At 38.9% G+C, this 19903-nt stretch overlaps 1 protein-coding gene across 1 annotated transcript in view; it reads right to left on the reverse strand.

Annotated features, from left to right (window-relative positions):
* Nucleotides 1-4715: 4715 nt before the first annotated feature.
* Nucleotides 4716-19903, reverse strand: part of trabd2b (TraB domain containing 2B) — a 78185-nt gene continuing 62997 nt past the window's right edge. The window contains exons 5-7 of the mRNA XM_028443557.1: nt 8541-8637; nt 6489-6764; nt 4716-5442 (exon numbers count right to left, since the gene is read on the reverse strand). Of these exons, the coding sequence (XP_028299358.1) occupies nt 5217-5442; nt 6489-6764; nt 8541-8637 (599 nt within the window). The 3' untranslated portion in view covers nt 4716-5216. The remainder of the gene's footprint in view (nt 5443-6488; nt 6765-8540; nt 8638-19903) is intronic.

Raw genomic sequence — 19903 nt, forward strand, 5'->3', positions numbered from 1 at the left:
TCTCTCAAACAACACCCTAAAGCCTAGGGAAAATGGTATTCTAGCTAAGGCAAATATTGTCCTGTCTCGGCTTAGGGGGCAAAAAGCTGTTTGCGCTAAAAAAAAAAAATCAGCTTGTTCCTCTTTTTCTTCTCCTTCCCATATAAAACCAGGGAGCTAACATAACGGATCTTTGTCTATACAAAGCAAAGAGATAGATTAAATTAGAATTTTAAATCTTTATTTGACTTAACTTGTTTAGTTAAAAAGAAACAAGACAAGTTTCACCCATATGTTTATTACAGAAGTGGTCTGGGATTTAAGCACTGAGCTATTCATTGTGCACCAGCTCTACTACAAAGTCATGACTAATCTCTCTCAGACTTTACATCGTCTACTTTCCAGGTCACCTTGATAGGAGAAACTCTCAATATGAAATTATAGAAATTTCCTGCTTGTTAAAGTTTGTATAATACTTTGTTTAAACGACCAATGCCCTATAGTCAGTATTTACATTTTAATAATTCAATATGATGAATGAAATAAAATTCTTATGTTATGAGTGCATAGTCAAAAACACTGAGTAGTAGATGATGCATCCATACTTAGGAGGTTTTTTTTTTTCTTTTTTTAATTTAGACTTTATATTCTTTTGCATTTAACTTGTATCAGATGTGTCAAATGCAAGGCCCGTGGGCCAAATCCTGCCCTTTATTGTATTGTATTATTGACAATAAGTAAATTACCAATAATTAATTTGTAGATATTTCAAATTCACCATTTTATTGAAACTCTGCAATATTTTTAGGGGTTTGCAATTTTTCTTTGTTTATATCACATGCATTTGTTATTTGCTATTTGTTAATTGTGGAAAGAACTCTCGATTTTTTCCACAAATCTTGCAATTTATTGCAAACAAAATTCTTCTAAATTACACAAAAATTGGTTGCAATATCATGATTTTTTTAATTGAACATCTGGCAAGGACCGATATTAAAAATGTATGTTAAAATTGCTCTTTTTTCCCACCTAAAATCTGCAGCCCATTTGAGATCAAACTGGTCCATATTTGGCCCCTGAACTAAAATGAGTTTAACATCCCTGACTTACTTCCTATTTCCCTTTAAATATATATATATAAAAAAAACTTAGAGTGAAAATGTTTTACTTGCTACTTCAATGGTTCTCAAACTTTATTGGCTCAAGTACCCCCTTTCTCTTATTTGTGAATCCAAGTCCCCGATTTGGGGACTTGGATTCACAACATTTTGCTTAGAAAAATAAAAAACAACTGTAGAGTACAATAATACAATTAACAAGTGATAACACACATTTTCAATAATCTAATTTCATGAATAAGTGATAAGAACTAGTTTTACGTGGTTCCCAACCTTTTTTGGACTGTGACCCCATTTTGATAAAGAATTTCTGGTGACCCCAAAGACTTTTTTTTTTTCTTGAATTAGTTTTTGATCATATTTGAGCTCATATATATATATATATATATATATATATATATTTTTTTTTTTTTACTGCATTTTCATTTTCACACAGTTAAGATTGTGTGTTTTATTTAAATTTTTCATAACTTTTAGGCGACCCCATTTAAACTCCAGGCGACCCCACTCAGGGTCCTGACCCCAAGGTTGAAAAACCCTGATTTAGTGGCTCCTGAATAGATTTATTTCTAGAGTTTTTTAAGTTTTTTTTTTTTTTTTTTTAGTTTTTTAAAAAATATCATTTCTGGACATCTCACGCCTGGGGTGGGACCAAGACACTTTATTTGTTAATTTTCCCCTCTCTCTCTGTAGTGCTATTGCGTACCCCTGGGGTACACGTACCCCATTTGAAAAACACTGATCAAACTCCCAATAAGAACATTGTTAAAGCTTCCGCTGAATAATGTGGCTTGTTATATCAGAATCATAATCATATGTTTATTACATACTGTAACCATGGTAATATTCTATAACAGAGCATTAACTCACTCCCAGCCTGAGCACAATATCAACACAGTAAATTTAAAGGTATGACTATGACGCCCACTAGTGGTCAAGAGCTAAACTACATAACTAGCATGCTGCATGATAATAATAGATTATTTGAGATTGATCATTAATATTCAAAGTGCTGATACGTATTTATAGACATATGCCTATGGTTCATATTTAGGCTAATGGGCTCAGTCCAGGTAGTCTCTATTTTCCACTGAGCACTGGCTCAGTTGGGGCCCTTCAGGGGTCAAGTGTTCTGCATGAGGACACTGAGATGATACTTGTTAAAGAAGAGCAGTCATTTTTTCCACTTTGCTCCTCTCTATATCATCAAACTGTATGTGACTGCCAACACTAAAGATGTGATTCTCCTCCTCTGTGTAATTTCACATACAAAGTCCTCATTTATCATTCTTCAAGGCAATTTTAAAAAAAAAATCTGCTTTTCACAATATACTATATTTCTGTTAAAGTAAAAAAAAAAATAAAAATTAACATCTGTGTTTATTTGTTCTTTAAATGTTTTGTTGGAGCAGATTACAAGCTTAAATCAGGTCACATGTAAACATGAAATGGATAAAAGATCCTCCAAAATAAAATAAATAAATACATTCACATGTATTTACCTTTTATGTAATCCAAAGGTTTGTCACACATTTTGTTGAAACATGTCCTGTCAGACTTGGCCATTGTTTTACAATCAACTCTAACCCAGTGTTATTCTTTCATCCTGTTTCAAGTCAAAATATTTGAATTTGAATTTTTATTTTGGCTAAACAAAAAAACAAAAAAAAAAAACAAAACAAAAAACAAAAAGCAAAAATCAAGGTTCTCTAAATAATATCACACAAAAAAATTACTATTTTCACAATATACATTCAATATATATTATTCAGAAGTTTAATATATACAGTTTATACATTCATATCAAACATATATACATATGTACACTCATATACACACATTCATGAATGTATATGACATGTACATAGTATTAATATTATACTATTTCATATTTATGGCACAAATTTCATCAATTAAATTTAGAGTGGCTATATATATATATATTATGTATTAATATATTTATACTATTAAATACATATTAAATATTGCTGTGCTAGGTAAAATTGTTGCTCTTTTTTCTTATACTATACTAATACTATACTATACTTATACTATACTAAGGATATTTGATTTAAAAAGCTTTTTTAACTGGTTTATGCTGGTGCTTTGTTTTACTTTAGTTACTTTGTGTGTAAAGAAAACTAAGTGTTATAATATTTGTCAGAAGAAGATATTAAAGCGAAACCAGAACAAGAAGTCAACCATGAGCAGTTCAATTAATATTAACATTTAGTAATCCAAACACTGCATTGAACTGCAAGACAATCTAATGCAAAGTCCAAATCTCCTTCTTTATAGAAATGTGTTTTTCTTTTTGGGCCACTGACTCAATAAAGGCCTATATTCCTATCAAAATAAACTTCCTGTAACAGCATTCTTTGTGTGTCCATTTTTCTCTCTCTCTTGTCTTTATTTTTCACAAAGGACAATGAGGCCTGTCTGACTGGAAAACAAAAAACAAAACCTCAAATCATGATCATTTTTGTAAGATTGATGATTTCTAGAACGTGTCCGAGAAAATGGTTCATACAAACAAAAAATAATCTTGGATTTACAAGACCTAAAATAATTTGATCTTTTTTAAGCTGCCATTTAGGCTTTTTTTTTTTTTTTTTTTTTAAAAAAGGATTATTAAATCAGACACAACTCATTTATATTAAAGAAACGTTATTTATTTCACCAGCCAAAGGCAATCAGCCCATATGTAGCACATTTCTTGTACCAAACTATAGAATTTTAATATTTAATTTAAAAGTTGATAGACTCAGGTATACTACTGCATGTGAAACATTAAGTTTTAATGTAAATACTAAGAATGAAGCTCTATCTGTCATCTCTCTGGTGTAGTATTTTATCCAGCCAGCAGAGAGCACCTTTTCAACTTTTCCTCTATAACCATTATTTTTTAATCTCTCCCAGTCTGCACTGGTCACTCTACCTGTGCATCACAGGACAAACAGACACAAACATTTCATCTTCCTGGCTTTTAATCATTTTAGACATAATATTTCAAGATTGCAAGATGATTGAATACAAAAAAATATCAGTCAAAGGATTTTAATCATTTGTCAAGCACATCCCAAACATTTCTAATTGCAACCTTGGGATTTTGAAATCAATGCTACAAATTAATTTTGGGTTTTTCTTAATTATTGCTGATGGTTTGGTGCAAACTTCATGCTAACGTCGCTTGTTTAAGAGCTATTTTATAGTAAAAAAATAAATAAATAAATAAAAAATGCCATCATTGGCACAGTGAACAAAACTATAGCAATCCTTTTTAACTCTCTTTATGTGTTCATCGTCTCCATGACAGATCCTACCTGCAAACAAATGCTATGGTAAATGATAATCTGAGCGCAAAGGCTTATCACATGATCATTTAAAACTCTAACTACACAGTTATATTGTGAATACCAAACTTTATTGTGAAGGAATCAGTTATTAAATAATGAAAACCACTGGAAATGCTTTGTTAAACAGAGTAAAGAAGGACAAAAAAAGGAGAGAAACGTTTGTTGTCCTTGAAAACATTTTTAAAGTTTATTTTTTACATTTGTCTCCAAAAAAAGAAGAAAATATACTCTTTTCTTTCAGAAATAATAAATATACATTACTCATTTATGGACAAAATGCACAATTTACAAAGTGGTGACTGAGTGTTCCCACCCATATACACAGTAATAAATGCACTGAACTCATCTAACACAGCCATATTTGTCATTAGTATGTTTTAGTCTCATTATTAAGATCAGTCCTATTTCATCATCCAATATTAGGATCATTATTGGGTCGAGGAATTCAGCATTTCCTCTCTGTGCTATGAGTTTGATATTTCATTTTAAGACTTCTCCCCTTGCAGTCAGACACAGGTTATTCCTTGGATCGTGATGAAAAGCTTATTCCACACATTTAGAGATTTGAAACAGCGTTTCTCATATTGTAGGCCAACAGTGGACGTCTCCTGCCTGCTGACCTCTTTTTCACAATAAAATCTCTCTCCATTCCTTCTGCATGTGCTGACGGCGACTCCTTGTTAGTTCTTTATCTGTTACATTCCACTGCTTTTCCGTGGAGGCAGAGCTGTCCTAAGAGTCAAGAGATAAAGCTGTCTTGTGGTCAGGAGGTGAACAGCATGTGTGTTAAAAGCCAGGGTAAAACACACAAGGCTGAGAGTGTGCTGCTGGGGGCACAGTGGACGGAGCCGGAGGGTTTAGAGGAAGGAGAGCTGAGGTGTTGCTCTGTGGCGTGAATCTCCATCCGTTGACGGTGCTCCTGGTGGATCAGCGGAGGCTCCACTGTTACATAACCATTAATGATCCTCACGTTAGGTGGTGGGGTGGTGCTGCAAAGACAAAAAGTAAACCAATGGATACAAAAAGCTTGACAATAGGGATTTTCGATATTAGCCATGTATCGTTACTTATAATGCCAATATGCTGATGCTGTTTTTTGATATCAATTGATGCTGAAATTTATATAGAATCCCTCCCCACACAGCTAATTCTATAGGTAACTAACATACGTTTAATTTGATGCCCGACTGGGGCATCAAACATTTTCAGTCCATAATAAGAATATTGTTTGCAGATGTTTTATTTCTGTTGTGTGATTGAGTCCGTTGGAAAGAACTACGAGGATGTGGGGTGATGACGTATGTGGACGATGGACAGAGAGTTCAGACAAGACTAGCATATTGTGAGCATTTGGTTAAATAACGTTAAAAACTACAGTTCAACTCTCAGTATTACAATATTACATTTTGTGGCAAATATCGGCTAATACAATTGGTGGGCCGATAATATAACTATTGTAATGTGACAATTCTTCTTCCTCTTACCAACTTATTATGCTATCTATTTTATTCTTTATTACTTTTTTCTTTCTTTTAATATTTCAAAACAGAGTTAAAAATCCACCTGTTCACACAGGCATTAAACTAACTCATCTCCTCCACTCCTAATGCTTCCTGTAAAGCGTCTTTGAGTTTTCTTTGAAAAGCGCTATATAAAACCGACTTATCATTCTTGTCCATTTTTTTTTTTATTTCAACAGAAAACAAAACATGTTTAATTACTTTTGTTTTTTTGTGAAATGTCTACCAAATCACTTTCTTTGGCAAAACTGTTGCATGAAACTTGTATTTATGATTTTCTTCTATGCACAAACAGTTATTGGAGGTTGTAAAATGATAACACTGTGTCCATCTCTTTAAATTCTCAGCAGCTTTAGTGCACATTCATTGTCTTTATTCTAAAGCTTGCCCAATCATACCTCTCATTCATATTCTTTTTAAAAAAAAAAAAAAAAAAAAAAAAAAAAATTCATCTTGACTTGCCCTTCAAAGTTAAGTGTCCTTGATGAATAACAACAATGTGGGAGACTTCTCACCTATCTCCGATGCGAACCCACAGGTCGCTGAAAAGACGTGGTCTCCCGTGGCCTCTGTGAGTTTTGCGAGGCCGTTTGCGTCGACCAAATTCCTCCAGCTGGCTCAGGCTGTCGGGGAGCAATATGTGAGGGAGTTCCTCCTCTCCAAGGTCAGGTAAATTATCTAGATCTCCAAACTCCAACTCAGTCTCAGGAGAGATCAGCCAGTCAGTTGGAGGCTCAGTGCTGGGGTCAGTGATGTCTTCACCGTGCCTGGGTATCTGATCTGGTTTCATTCTAAAGAAGAAAAGTTCAACAGGCGACAGTTAATATATTATTTTATTTTTTATTTTTTTGCAGGGTAAACAGCATTTACACAACTAGTAATGTTTGTATTTTCTGGTCATTTAATGCTTCATTACTGTTAAATTTAATCATGTAAACAAACATGCAGGGTGTTTTTACTGCATAAGGCTGTCCTCAGTAGCTGAAATACCCACAGGGTAAGATATAAAATATCTTTACACATGTGGTCAATCTTGGAACATCTAAGACAACGTCTGATTGAAGAAGACCACCCAGACTCTCTGACACATCTAAAACTTTGGCCATGTCTGTTTTTCTTCCATCCATTACTCATACTTCCTTTCCCCGCCTTCTTCTAGTCAGTATGGCTTATGGGACTTCAAGGTAGAGGATCAAGACCATGTTTTTAACATTATTAAGAAGAAACTAATACAGTGCTAGCTATACTGTAGCTATACTGCAATTTGTAAGATCACTTTGGAGATAAATTTAGCAGAATTCAACCAACTGGGAAGTAACCCTGAAGTTGGGAACTCCTTGTGTAAGTCAGCATTAAATGAACAGCTGTAATCTTCTGCATTAGTCCTGCTCACTCATAATTTATTCTGGCTCACCATTCTTAATAGATTTGAGGCCCACTCACACCCTGGCCCTAGCAGCATGGTCAGTGTGATGACAGAGCCAGGCTTGTGGTCAAGCTACTGTAGAGCCAAACCCAGCTCTGGTCTGCAAGCCCTGTCATTCACCCTTTAGGAGACGTTTGCTTCAAAACACAAAGTCTGAGGCTATACTAGCTGCCATAAACACCACGTTTTTTGCCATCCGGTGTTGTTTTTGCTCGCTTGTTACTTCGCCCCTGCCTTGGGCAGCTTGTCTACTTGCATGCAAGTGTGTGGCCGTACAGCATACACGAGAGATTTGTGACCACAGTAAGTGAGTCTGCCTGTCAGGGTTAAAACCAAGAGCCGCTGGATGAAGCCCGCAACTTAGCAAACAGGGAGGAAGGAGAACAGTAAATCTACATTTACAGCTGTAACTTGGAGTAAAAGAGTTTGTATAAGGCCTATAGCTGGCTGAATGAAAAATGATGTTTTGACTGATTCTTCCTTATGTCTTGTTTTTACATTTTGACGAGATTCTAATGACTGTTGTTATTTATTGTGCACAGAGTGCAAATTCAAGGTGACAGGGATGCCGTCTTGTGCCAAAGAGAGAGGGACACACACACACACACACACACACAGTTGCTGCCTTGGTTGTTGGCACTGAACATCCCTGAACACACGTGTATGTTGTGGTGAGATCAGGCAGAACCACTGCTGGCTGCTTGCCTTTGGCAGTCATTAAAAGGGAGGGAGGAAGGTGAGGGAGTTGATGAGGTATCAAAGGATTCCTGTAAAGCTTAGCTTTATTTGCTTCAGAGGAAAAGTTGGCCCATCTGAGCAGTGCATTTCACTAAATCTACTGAGGTCAAATGCCTCAACTCGACAGAGCATTGGACGGATGTGGAGCGACTAAATTGTGCGTTCACTGTTCACCCTTGTTTTACTTTCTTTGTGGGGTTAAAAACCTGGTTCAAATATCTGGTTTACAGCAAGATGTACAGCATTTACTACTTTAAAGGTTACAATCAAGGATCACAGATGAGCCCACAAACAGTGATGTGATACCTCTAAAATTAAATAAGATGCATCAATAATTGTCTAAATTTCTTGGTTTCAGTGTTACCACAGAAATGACATGCTTTGACACTCTGTGCTTACTCACTCTGCAACTGACTCTTGATGGTGAGAAGGCATGTGGACAATCTCGTAGCCTTCCTGCCTGAGGATGTCCAGCACACTGCGATTACCAAGGAAATGACCTACAAAAAGACGAAATTGAGTACAAATTTCATTGGATGATGAAAATAAAGTTTGTGTTCAGTTTTGCTTGATTGAATACAAATTATATTTGTTATTTTATTAATGGTCAACATGCGTGGAATCAAAAACTGGTTCTTTCTGAGAACTGAGAAAGTTTGGCTATATTTCACTATATTTCCACCACGGAGAATCCACCTTCTCCCCCCGCAGCTGCGCTGTCCTCCGTGATGTGTATGTAGCGTCTCGATCACTACGCCACTCACTTCCGGGTTCTGTACACTCACGCAAAAGTTAATTTTTGCACAGACTTTTCTTCTGAAAACAACAAACTTCCACAAGAACACACACTTTGTTGCCAGTTTATGTCCTCATAACAAGTAATCAGACACGGGAGACAGACTGGTACTGATCGTTGTCTTTAGTTTGCTCTTTCACACATTCACACACACGGCTGATGACGTCCAGGGGACGGCGTCTCTGAAGGTCCATTTATAGAAATGTAAACAAAGGCAAATAACTAAAGCTTTACCGTTTAAATACATAATAAGTGCAGCTGTACTTTTGGTTATGTTCTTTTTACAGAATAATTATTTGTTCAATGTCTGAAGTTCAAAAGGAGCACTGTAAATATTATCAAATGTTTGTAGCCAACGTGTCATATATTGTATATATTATTATCCAGTGAAAACAATCTATACCTGGTGGATTAAAAGAGAGCTAATATCCCTGCAGAAAATTAAAGAAAGATAGGATAAGATAATAAAGAGTTAAAGCAAACAAATCCATTTGTATTATTTAATCCCCTCACCCAATGAGAATCGGTAAGAGAATCAGTAAGGAATCGAATCGATAAGCAGTATCGATAATGGAATCGGAATCGTTACATTTTTATCAATTCCCATCCCGAGTAGTAGCCCAGTCTCATAGTCAGGTAGATATGTGAAATATAGCAAACAATTGCGGGTTTACACATAGAAGCATGACATTTGGTACGTCTGGATCATGTTAATAGGAACATTTTTAAGCCGGGCTACAAGAATTCCACTCACTTTGTTGTTCTTGATGTTGTGTACACTAAAATTTACTCGGTCGAACCAAGTCATTTGACTGAATTCTCGGAAACGTGGTACGTGCTCTTCGGTGTGGATACGTTACGTGGGCCCGGCCGTAGTTCATCCAAACTTGTGAGTTACAGACTTTTGTATTAAACTCATTCAAAAGATTATCAACTGTCTCAGCACTCAATGTAGGTGTCATTGCTATGGCTTCCATAAACTGTGCACGTGTTATCATTTATGTACCTTTTCTTTAAACACACAGAAGTAGGGGGAACAGATGTTACAGTCTCCAAGTCAAAAAAGACAGAAATGATCAGATACTCTTACATCAACAGCAGAAATATCAACACCTTTAGAGATAATCAGATCCAAAGTGTGACCTTGAGTGTACTGTATGTCGGACCAGTCACATGTTGTATAAGATAAAAAGTGTCCATTAAAGCATACAGTTCTTTGGCAGTATTGTGCATGTTATTGTCTACATGAATATTAAAGTCACCTGTTGTTATTAAAAAGTTGTATTCAGTGCATACAACTGACAGCAGTTCAGCAAACTCATCCATGAATTCTCCAGAATATTTTGGGGGTCTATAAATGACTAGAAACAGAATTCTTGAATCACCCTTTCAGTAAGAATGACATATATTCAAAGGAGATAAAATCACCAAATGTTATTTCTTTGCACTGAAATATTGATTTAAAAATGGCAGCAACTCCACCACATTTCCTGCAAGTACAACACTTATTGAAATAAATAGTCTTGTGGTGCACTTTCATTGAGATTAATATTACTGACACCATCAATCAACCACAAGTAAAAAGTCCAAGTGATGTGTACTACTTTGTCTAATTGAGTTAATGCAGTGATGGAGGCCTCCATCTTTCACAGGGGCAGCAGGGGTTTGATTTTTGGCGAGTGTTTTTTCCAGTCTGAAGCATATTTTTATTTCAAGCAGAATGATAAAACAAAAAAATAGATTAATTAACTTGACAGTTTCACCAACTGCCGTAAGATCCGGTTCTACTATTAATATGAAATTGGCTACATTATCAATCCAACATTTTTGACTTTGGCAACAAAAAAAGTGAGAAAAATACACAATATTTTCTTACATTAAGTGCTTTCACTCCGCCTCACAGATCAGATTAATTTAAACATGCTAAAGATTAATGGAGTTGTTGAAGGAGTCATGTAATGTTTTATCAAGACTGCAGTACAATGACAAGGAGACACAAGTTATTAGACTTTTTCAACCACAAACCACAATGCCAATAATTTTGTATTCTTGGAACAACTTCATAGTGTCAGTTTGACGTTTGAGTGAATTGCTAGTTGGGGTTGGAGAAAGACTTCCACATGTCTCAAATCAAAGACAATTCTGCTCAACCAGAGTCCTGATTTGTAAATAATAGCCTTTTTCGGGGGTTCGGTAAGGTTACAGATTGACCAAATATTTCCAACCCAATGTCATAAACATTTTTCTTCCCCAACTATTGTTCCTTCCTTCATTATATAGAAACCGCTCTTAAAAGGGTTGTAGAAACTCCTTTCACTTCTATGACACCAGGAAGGAAAGTCACATGAACAAATATTTCCCATTACAGTATCTGATACAAGAGCTACTCACATTGTAGAAAGAAAGGGATAATCTTTGCTATACAGTAACTATAGGTTATTTACATAACCCCGGTTCTCTGAGTAATATGAGTGAGATGTCTCAGAAGCTTTATATCATCACGCCAATCCTGATTGGTTGGTGACATGTATTAATCCGCCGCCGGTAGTCCGGCCTACTATAAGTAGAGTGGGCGGAGAATGCAGCACCATTCATTCAGGAATCCTTTTCTCACTCAGTGAGCAAGAAGGGTTGTCTGGTGAAACATCTCACTCATATTACTCAGAGAACAGGGGTTGTGTAAATAACCTACAGTTCTCTTTCATAACATTAGTTTCAATGTCTCACTATAGGATATCGTAGCTCTCGTATTACAGACAAGCTTATCACACATTAGGACAGGAGAATCGCCCGTGCCACACACGAAGCGGAAACATCCAGCCGGTAAAACCGAACAAAAGGGTGGGGCGAGGACCAACTCGCCACTACACAAATATCCTGAACAGACACTCCCCAGAACAAGGCCCAGGATGTGGCTAAACCCCGAGTCAAATGAGCACGCAAGCCAGCAGGCGGCTGCAGACCCTGACTCGCATAAGCCAAAGAAATCGCCTCCACCACCCAGTGTTTACGGGGCATGGTCCAGGAGACAAAGAGCTGATCGCTCTTTCTGAAACCCCTTGTCATGGCCACGTACACGTTCACAGAGTGTACCGGAAACAATAAATGAGGCCGTTGCTCACCATGTGAGGCAGAGAGAGCTGTGATGTCAATAGGAATGCATGAGCCCAACACCTTCAGCACAAAAGCCGGGATGGGCTTCAATATCATCCTCGCATTGCCAGGGAAGAACTGGTCACACAATGAGTGCACTGACAGTGCATGGATGTCATGCTTAACTGACGCTAAAGCCAGTAGCAACACTCCCTTCAGAGACACAAACTTTAAGTTTAGGCGTGCCATCGGTTCAAAAGGAGGGCGTTTAAGACCCTCCAGAATCACAGCCAAATTCCACGGCAGCACAAGTGACCTGGACACAGCTCTACACAGCCTGTGTGCTCCTTTCATAAAACGAACAATCAGCGAATGCAGTTTTATCCCCGAAGCCCACATGACAGGCAGCAATAGCTGCCAGATACACTTTCACTGTGGAGAAAGCCCTCCGTTTGTCCATCAGCTCCTGCAGGAATTACAAAATCACTCCCACAGAACACTGAAAAGGGGTGTGTCTCGCCCGATGACACCAGTCCTCCAACACCCTCCACTTACAGTCATACAAAGACCTAGTGGAGGAAGCCCGAGCACTCTGTATGGTGGAAATCTCCCACTGTGAGAGTCCCACGACAGACATATTGCACCAATCAGGGACCAAGCCCATAGCACCAAGCACATTGGGTGAGGGTGGAAGACTGAGCCCCCCGCCTGTGACAGTAAGTCCCTCCACAACAGGAGTTGCCAGGAGGGAGCGCACAACAACCGGTGGATCTCTGCCAGCCAATGCATGGCAGGCCAATTCAGAGCCACCAAGATCAGAGTGTGCCCATGCTCCCGCACCCTGGCGGGGACGGGCATGTCCAGGATGTCACTCCTTTCCACCTTAGAGAAATTTGCTAGGTTGAGCCAGGGGGCACACGGAGAAGACCTAGGCTTTTCCTGAACTCACAGTCCAGGGATGAATCGCCCAGAACCACGCCCCTGTTGGTGAACGGCCGGTCCTTCCAGGAGCGTGCCACCTCATCCAGCAGCTTTGGGAAGATGGGAGGCAGCTGGTTCGCCATACCCCTGGTCACGGGAAGGCACTTCCTCTTGTACCGGGCCCTATTCACTTCGGTCACGATGACGGGCCACGAGATGGATAGACGGGCAGCAGCGCGTCTGCAAACCTCCAGCTGTGGAGGCGACAGAAGGGGGGTGCTTTGCAGCCCAAGCCGGGGTGACAAAGATGTTGTCCTTTTCTTCCTCTGAAATGAGGAATTCAGAGGTCACGTCATTGTGGTTTCCACAGTCCAAATCCAAAATGTCCTCCCAGGGCAGAGGGACAAATGCGATATCGAACTGTGAACCCCAGCTGGGCCCCACTCAGCAATGGGCTTGGCGCTGAGAGGGGGAGGAGGGGTTCCTGGTTTGCCTGTTTTGGCATGCCAGCCGCCTCCAGAGACTCTTCACCATAAGGCGGCGCAGTGGAAGCAAGAGCCGGGGCGTCCATGTTCCTGCCCAAGGCACTTGGAGCAGACCTGGTGTGTATCTCGGGCTGAGATTTTCTTCCCACACCTGCAGAGGCCAGCCTCCACGCCTCCAGCTCCGCTGGCGTGTGGGGCTTTTCCCTCCATCCTTCTCTTCTGTGCTGGGGTACAGCAGGAAGGAGAAGCTAGTTAGTGTTAGCACGTGGCTGCTAGCCGCTAAGCTAGCTGAAGGCCGCCAACCAGCGTCTGGGGACCGCGTGGAGCAGCGTTGGAACCGAGCCGCCAACTGGGGTGTTGGGTTCACTAATTGACCTGAGGTGGTTGACAAAAAACGATGCCAACAACAGTGTCCGGCAACGAAATACAAAAAGGGTCCATCTGTGGATGGTTCCGCTGCTGTGGCGAGAAGCAGGGGTGGAAAGTGTACTTAAAATGTATTTAAGTAGAAGTACTGCTACTTTGATGAAATTTTACTTAAGAAGAAAAGTTACTGGTGTGAAAATCTACTCGAGTAAAAGTTAAAAGTAGATCACTTAAAATGTACTCAGAGTAAAAGTTTGGGGGGGGGGGGCATCTCTCTCATGCAATAAAAAGTACAAAGACGTATAAAGATCAAACTAGATTCTTTTTTTATATGATTTTATGATATGATTACCATTTCAAAAAACCTGCATGAGAACAAATCATGGTGTAGCTAACCTGGATAAAGAAAAGAAAATAAATGTCAAGAGCGTCAATTCAATGAGGTAAGTGCTTGTGTCAATACATTAAATTTGTCAGAGCATCCAATAAAACATTTTCCAGTAAGAGAACAATTCCTATCTTTAGGGGATAATGTGTGCACCTCCACGGCAGCTCCGACCCTGTCATATGCACAAAATCATGAGAAACTCCGACCCCAACAGGAGAACAATGAAATTAAAGACAGCTCTGTGAAATTGATACATTTGTGTGAATTAACCGAACATTGCATATTTCACAACACATATTGTATATGAAGGATATATTTGCCAAAAAAACGAAAGAGCCCCAGGGTGACGTGTGAGCGCCTACAAATTCAGCTTTAAATTAATAATAAGTTTAATTAAAATCACATGATCATTGCGCAAAACTGCTGATCAATTGGCTGCAACAAACTGTAGCTGTTATAAAAATGGAATGCGCACACAGTGCGTAAAGACGCACAGTGGCTTATCTGGCACTGCTGGAGGACGAGGCGCACGGGAGAATCCAGAGGAAGAGGATGATCAAAGACCTATAGGCAGGAATCGATTTCCAATGTAGCGAAGTACTGTTACTTGAAACAAAATTTACTTAAGTAAAAGTAAATGTACAGATTTTAGAAAGTACTCAAAAAAGTAGTACACTAAAAAACTACTCAATTACAGAGTAATTGTAATTTGTTACAGGATTCCTTAATGAATGGTGCTGCATTCTCCGCCCACTCCACTTATAGTAGGCAGAACTACTTGCAGAGGATTATTACATTTCACCAGCCAATCAGGATTGGCGTGATGAGATAGAGCTTCTGAGATATGACGGGGAGGCGTATATCCCATAGTGAGACATTGAAACAAATATTATGAAAGAACTGGTAGTATATCTTGAAGTGTTACTTTGCTATTTATCTCCTGGGCACACTTGTTGCTTCGTCATGACCTTTTATTGGTACTCAACCTCTTCCCCCCACCCCACACAGTTTCCATCACCTTGTGAACGATTCCTTGAATCTAACATCAAACGCACAGGCACCGGCTCCGTGCTGATGAAAGCATTTTCTTTTTTTTTTTTTATTTCTCCCATCAGTGGATAATCCTGCATGTCACTCAGCCCAGCAAGCAATAAGCTGTAATGTAGCCTGACATCACCCTCACTAAGACAGAGGAATTCCTATTGGCACTGCCACATACACACTGTGTCTGTCTGCACACACTCAGGAATCCACACACACACTCCTAAGCTTATTAACAAAATGTTGACAATATTCAGGGCTTTTACTTGCTTTCTGTCAGGGCTCCCTCTCAGCTCCTCACCCCCTGCCAATTTTATCCTTACAATGTTCCTGATCATTCCTGAAAGTCAAAGGAGGCACGTGGTGTTACACGATCTTGGCAGCTAAGTTCAAAGGCAGCACAGGGAAAGGCTGTGGAGTCTCAGCAACATCAAACGGGATTACACAGAAGGCTGAGTGTGAGTTTTTGTCTGTGTGATGGTGGGTTGTATACAGTCATGTGTGGGTGCATACATGTGTATTTGGAGCCCAATTTATTATCTTTAAGGATTTCGATAACTAGAATTAAATATTTCAAATGGTCCTGTTAAAAACACACAGAATAGCGTTTTTTTAATTTATGGAACCTTTTTTAAAATATTTTTTATTATCGTCATTGGTGACGGACACTACTGTGTTGTGAATAACAGTGACAGTGAATGTATTAAAAAAATATCTTGCGGAGTACCACAAGGGTAAGTTTCGGGCCAAACAATTGTGTTTAACACTATTAGTTTATTTATTGAGGTTTTCTGTATACCATACGTGTCATTATGTTGATGTATGTGTCTTCATTCAAAAAGGCTTGCTTAGTGAACTCAGAGAGCACAAACCTCCACCCAACGCCAATTATCCTCTTTGTCAGATAGTAGCAGTTTTCTGGATCAGTGATCCTGATCTTGGTACCATGACCATTCATACTTTAAAGACTTGCAAGAAATGTATATCCCAATTAATAACAATTTACAGTAGTAGATCCATATGTAAGGATCACGATAAAATGCGATGTAGATTAGATGTGGTAATTAAGAAACTAACCATACATAACTGAATAAAATCTCAGTCAATTACAAACTCTGATGTGAATTTCCTTAAAAATTAGAGTATTTTTTTTATTTTTGAAAGTGATCTACAGCAGAGGTTCCCAACCCCGGGCCGCAGAACGGTACCGGTCCGTGTGTCACTTGGTACTGGGTCGCACAGAAAGAATACATTTACATTATTTCCATTGTATTTATTATCTGAGCCTGAACAATGTTTTAGTTTGGAACATTTACGGATTCTCTCTGCTACATCTGTCTATCCCTCACTCTTGATGCACGTCAAGGTGCCTGCTTTGGTCACCGGCCGGAGCATCCCCTTTAAGCATATCTTAAAGGGGATGCTCCGGCTGGTAAATTACCGCTAAAGGGAAGCCTCCAAGACAGCAAAATTAACAAAAAACAAGCGTCTTTGCCCCGGGGTAAAAGAGCCAGTCAGGAGACAGAAGAAGAGCCTACGACTTCAAAGAAAAAGAAAGCTGACTTTGACAATACTAGGAGTCCTACTTGAAATATGGATTTATTGCAATAGGTAGTTCCCACTCACCAAGCTCGCTCTGCATAATATACGGCAACTGGCTTTCTGATGAGGCAGTGAAGCCTTCAAAAATGTTTTGCCACTTGGAGACCAAGCATTCTGCATTAAAGGACGAGCCTTTGAAGTACTTTGAATAAAAAAAGTGTGAACAAGACGAACAGAAGCAATGGTGAGTTGTATTTTTCGTGCACTTTATATTTGTTTTTGTGGCATATTTTATGTTGAAGGCATGTTTAACTTTGACGCTGCTTAATAAAGCATTTCATGTAAATTCACGTTTATTATTATATTTAGAAAATGACAGTTTTTTAGGTTTTTGGCCACATCTTAAAGGTTGGACCGAGAAAATATTGTCCGATATTAAACCGGTCCATCGGGCAAAAAAGGTTGGTATTATTGGTTCACATCCCCCGCCAAAATGTAATGGAATCTTCCATGGTGCAAGGTCTATAATTGTTTAAAATTATCAAAATCCCTTAAGTACTTTTGACGTAATCCTGCTAACAAACAAACAAAAAAGATGACCTCCTTGGCAGAAGTAATAATAATTTGAATCCAATGTTCTATGAATATTGTATTTTACTATTGTTCGCAATGTTGTCAACTTTAGTTAAGTGTGAAATATTTCAGTAAAAAATGTGACATTACGTGATTGATTTCTGAGATGGAGAAGTGACTTATTTGACAAGCAGATTACATAATTTAAAGTATATGATAAAAGAACAATGGTTTTCAACCACACAATGCATGGGTGGTCATCTTGATCTCAACTAATCCATCTGACACATGCTGGATTACTTAGTGAAATAGCCAAGCATCTGTTTGAATAGGTTGTTATCAAATGTAGTGTAAAATTTTGTATCAGTCAGCATGAAACTATTTGTAAAGTGGTATTCTGCATATTTCATATGCATCTTCAACACAAAGCGATTCAGTAGAAGCCAATCCATCCAATTACATATGTAGCAGCAAAGCTTATCATTAGACACAGCTGATCTGACTTTCTTCTTCCCTACAATCTTCTGGCTTTCATTCCCTTCTCCTCACAAGATGTTAGGGTAACGTCAGCTCATTCAGAGACTGTGTGCTGACAGATTCAACCTCCCTCATATTTGTGTCACACAGCTATTTCATTAATTTCTGCGGGGTGGGGAAAGAAGAGTACGCCTTGTGTGTTCACCAGTTGTGAGGTCAAACCAAATGCTTCATGACTTGACTTGATTTCCTCTTTTCCGTCATCGCTCAGCACACACAAACTGCACAATGTGTCCCCTTTTGTTTACCTGAAGCTGTCGGTTTTATCCTCATGTGGAAAATATCAAGATACTTGAAGATATTTAAAAACCAAACCATTTCTAAATTATGAAACAATAAATATCCAATAGACTTCATATTTCAACATTACACAAGCCTTCTGCAGAAAATTTTGCAAGAACGAGAGTTGTCTAAAGATTCAAAAGTCAAGGAGGAAGTGCATGGAGCAACTGCAAGCACCACACCACAATGCAATGTCCTGGTACCTGGTGAGACAGAGGAAGATGAAGGCCCAGAAGCACCCCACAGAGCCCAGAGCCCCCAGGTGGTGCCATTAGACCCTTCTGGCAGGCAGTCCAAGAAGAGAAGGATCAAGTGTCCTCAAGCCTGCAGAGCATCAGAGTGGCAGATGTTTGACGAGGATGTCGACAGGGTAATGGAAGCAACAGCCAAAGGGGAAGCAGAAAGGCAGCTACAGAGTCCAGACTATGACAACTATCATTGAGAGGTTGGCTGCTGAGAGACTTGGCACTGACAAAGAAAGGCAGACCTCTGCTAGCCTAAAAGACAACACAAGAAGGTGAGGAAGTAAACAAGGGAACCACTGGCAGAGCTTTAGCTCATCCTTAGAAAGATGGTACCCATGTGGTTTCACCAGAAGGGCAATGGACATCTAACATGTTCAAAAGAAGTGGTAGACCAGCATCTGACTTCTAGTGACCCCAATAGAGACCACGACTTGGGCCAGGGCGAGATTCTGATAACACCGCCAGAACCTAGTTGACTTGAAGTAACCTCTTCTGAAAGAAGTCCAGGACGTGGTGGTGAAGGCACCGGGACCAAGTGGAGCAGCCCACAATGTCTACAAGTATTGTCCAAAGCTTTTATGCCAGCTATGAAGGGTCACCAAAATCATCTGGAGAAGAATCAGAACAGCACAGCAGTGTGAATTGCAGAAGGAACATAGATTCCTGAATAAGAAGACTCCAAGAACATCAGCTAGTTCAGAATCATCTCTCTGCTCAGTGTCAAAGGAAAGATATTCTTCAAGTGATTTCCCCGTCATAAATAGATACAGAGACACTGTTGAGATGGCTGGGTCTTCCAAGGAGCTCGACATGTGACCACATGCAATTTTTTTTCGTTTTTAATAGTTTTTACTTTAAGTAATTTTCTATCTGGTGCTTGCAACAGCAAGTATAGTAGACTAGCTTATTTATACCATAGCTACAATATAAAGCCAGAGTTCACGTAACCATTTTAGTGTTTGTACACATGTTAAGTACTGTAGCCTTTTCTCTCTCCCATGGTGAGCGCTGTTTTATGTACGTTTAGTTGTAAAGAACTACTGTCCTTTTTAGCCAAAAAAAATTAAAAGTTTTTAATTTTCATGTTGAAAAACAAATGAAATAAAAGTCATTTAAATCCTGACTGATGTTTGACACCAGTATAAAGACCTGCCAAATATGGACACAACTTTCTCAAAATTTGGTTTTTCAGATTTTTTTTTTTTTGCATAAATTTCATTTAACAATAGGCGCCTATATAATGTATGTTTCTCTGTGAATTCATGGTTTTCATGTGTGACCAAGCCCCTGCAGAGATAATGGCTTGCTGAATTAATGCAATCTAGCCTAGTTTAAACACTAAGACTTCAGCAGCAGTAGTAAGTCCTAACCAACATCTCCATTTGTGAATACATATTAAAAGCCTTTGAGGATGGGATTCAAATGGGTTAAAGCAGAGTCAAAACCAAGAGAACATTGTTGGGCTGGTCAACACAAGAGGAAACACAGACAAACCTG

This window comes from Gouania willdenowi, chromosome 4 (genome assembly GCF_900634775.1).
Source record: "Gouania willdenowi chromosome 4, fGouWil2.1, whole genome shotgun sequence".
NCBI classification, from domain to species: domain Eukaryota; kingdom Metazoa; phylum Chordata; class Actinopteri; order Blenniiformes; family Gobiesocidae; genus Gouania; species Gouania willdenowi.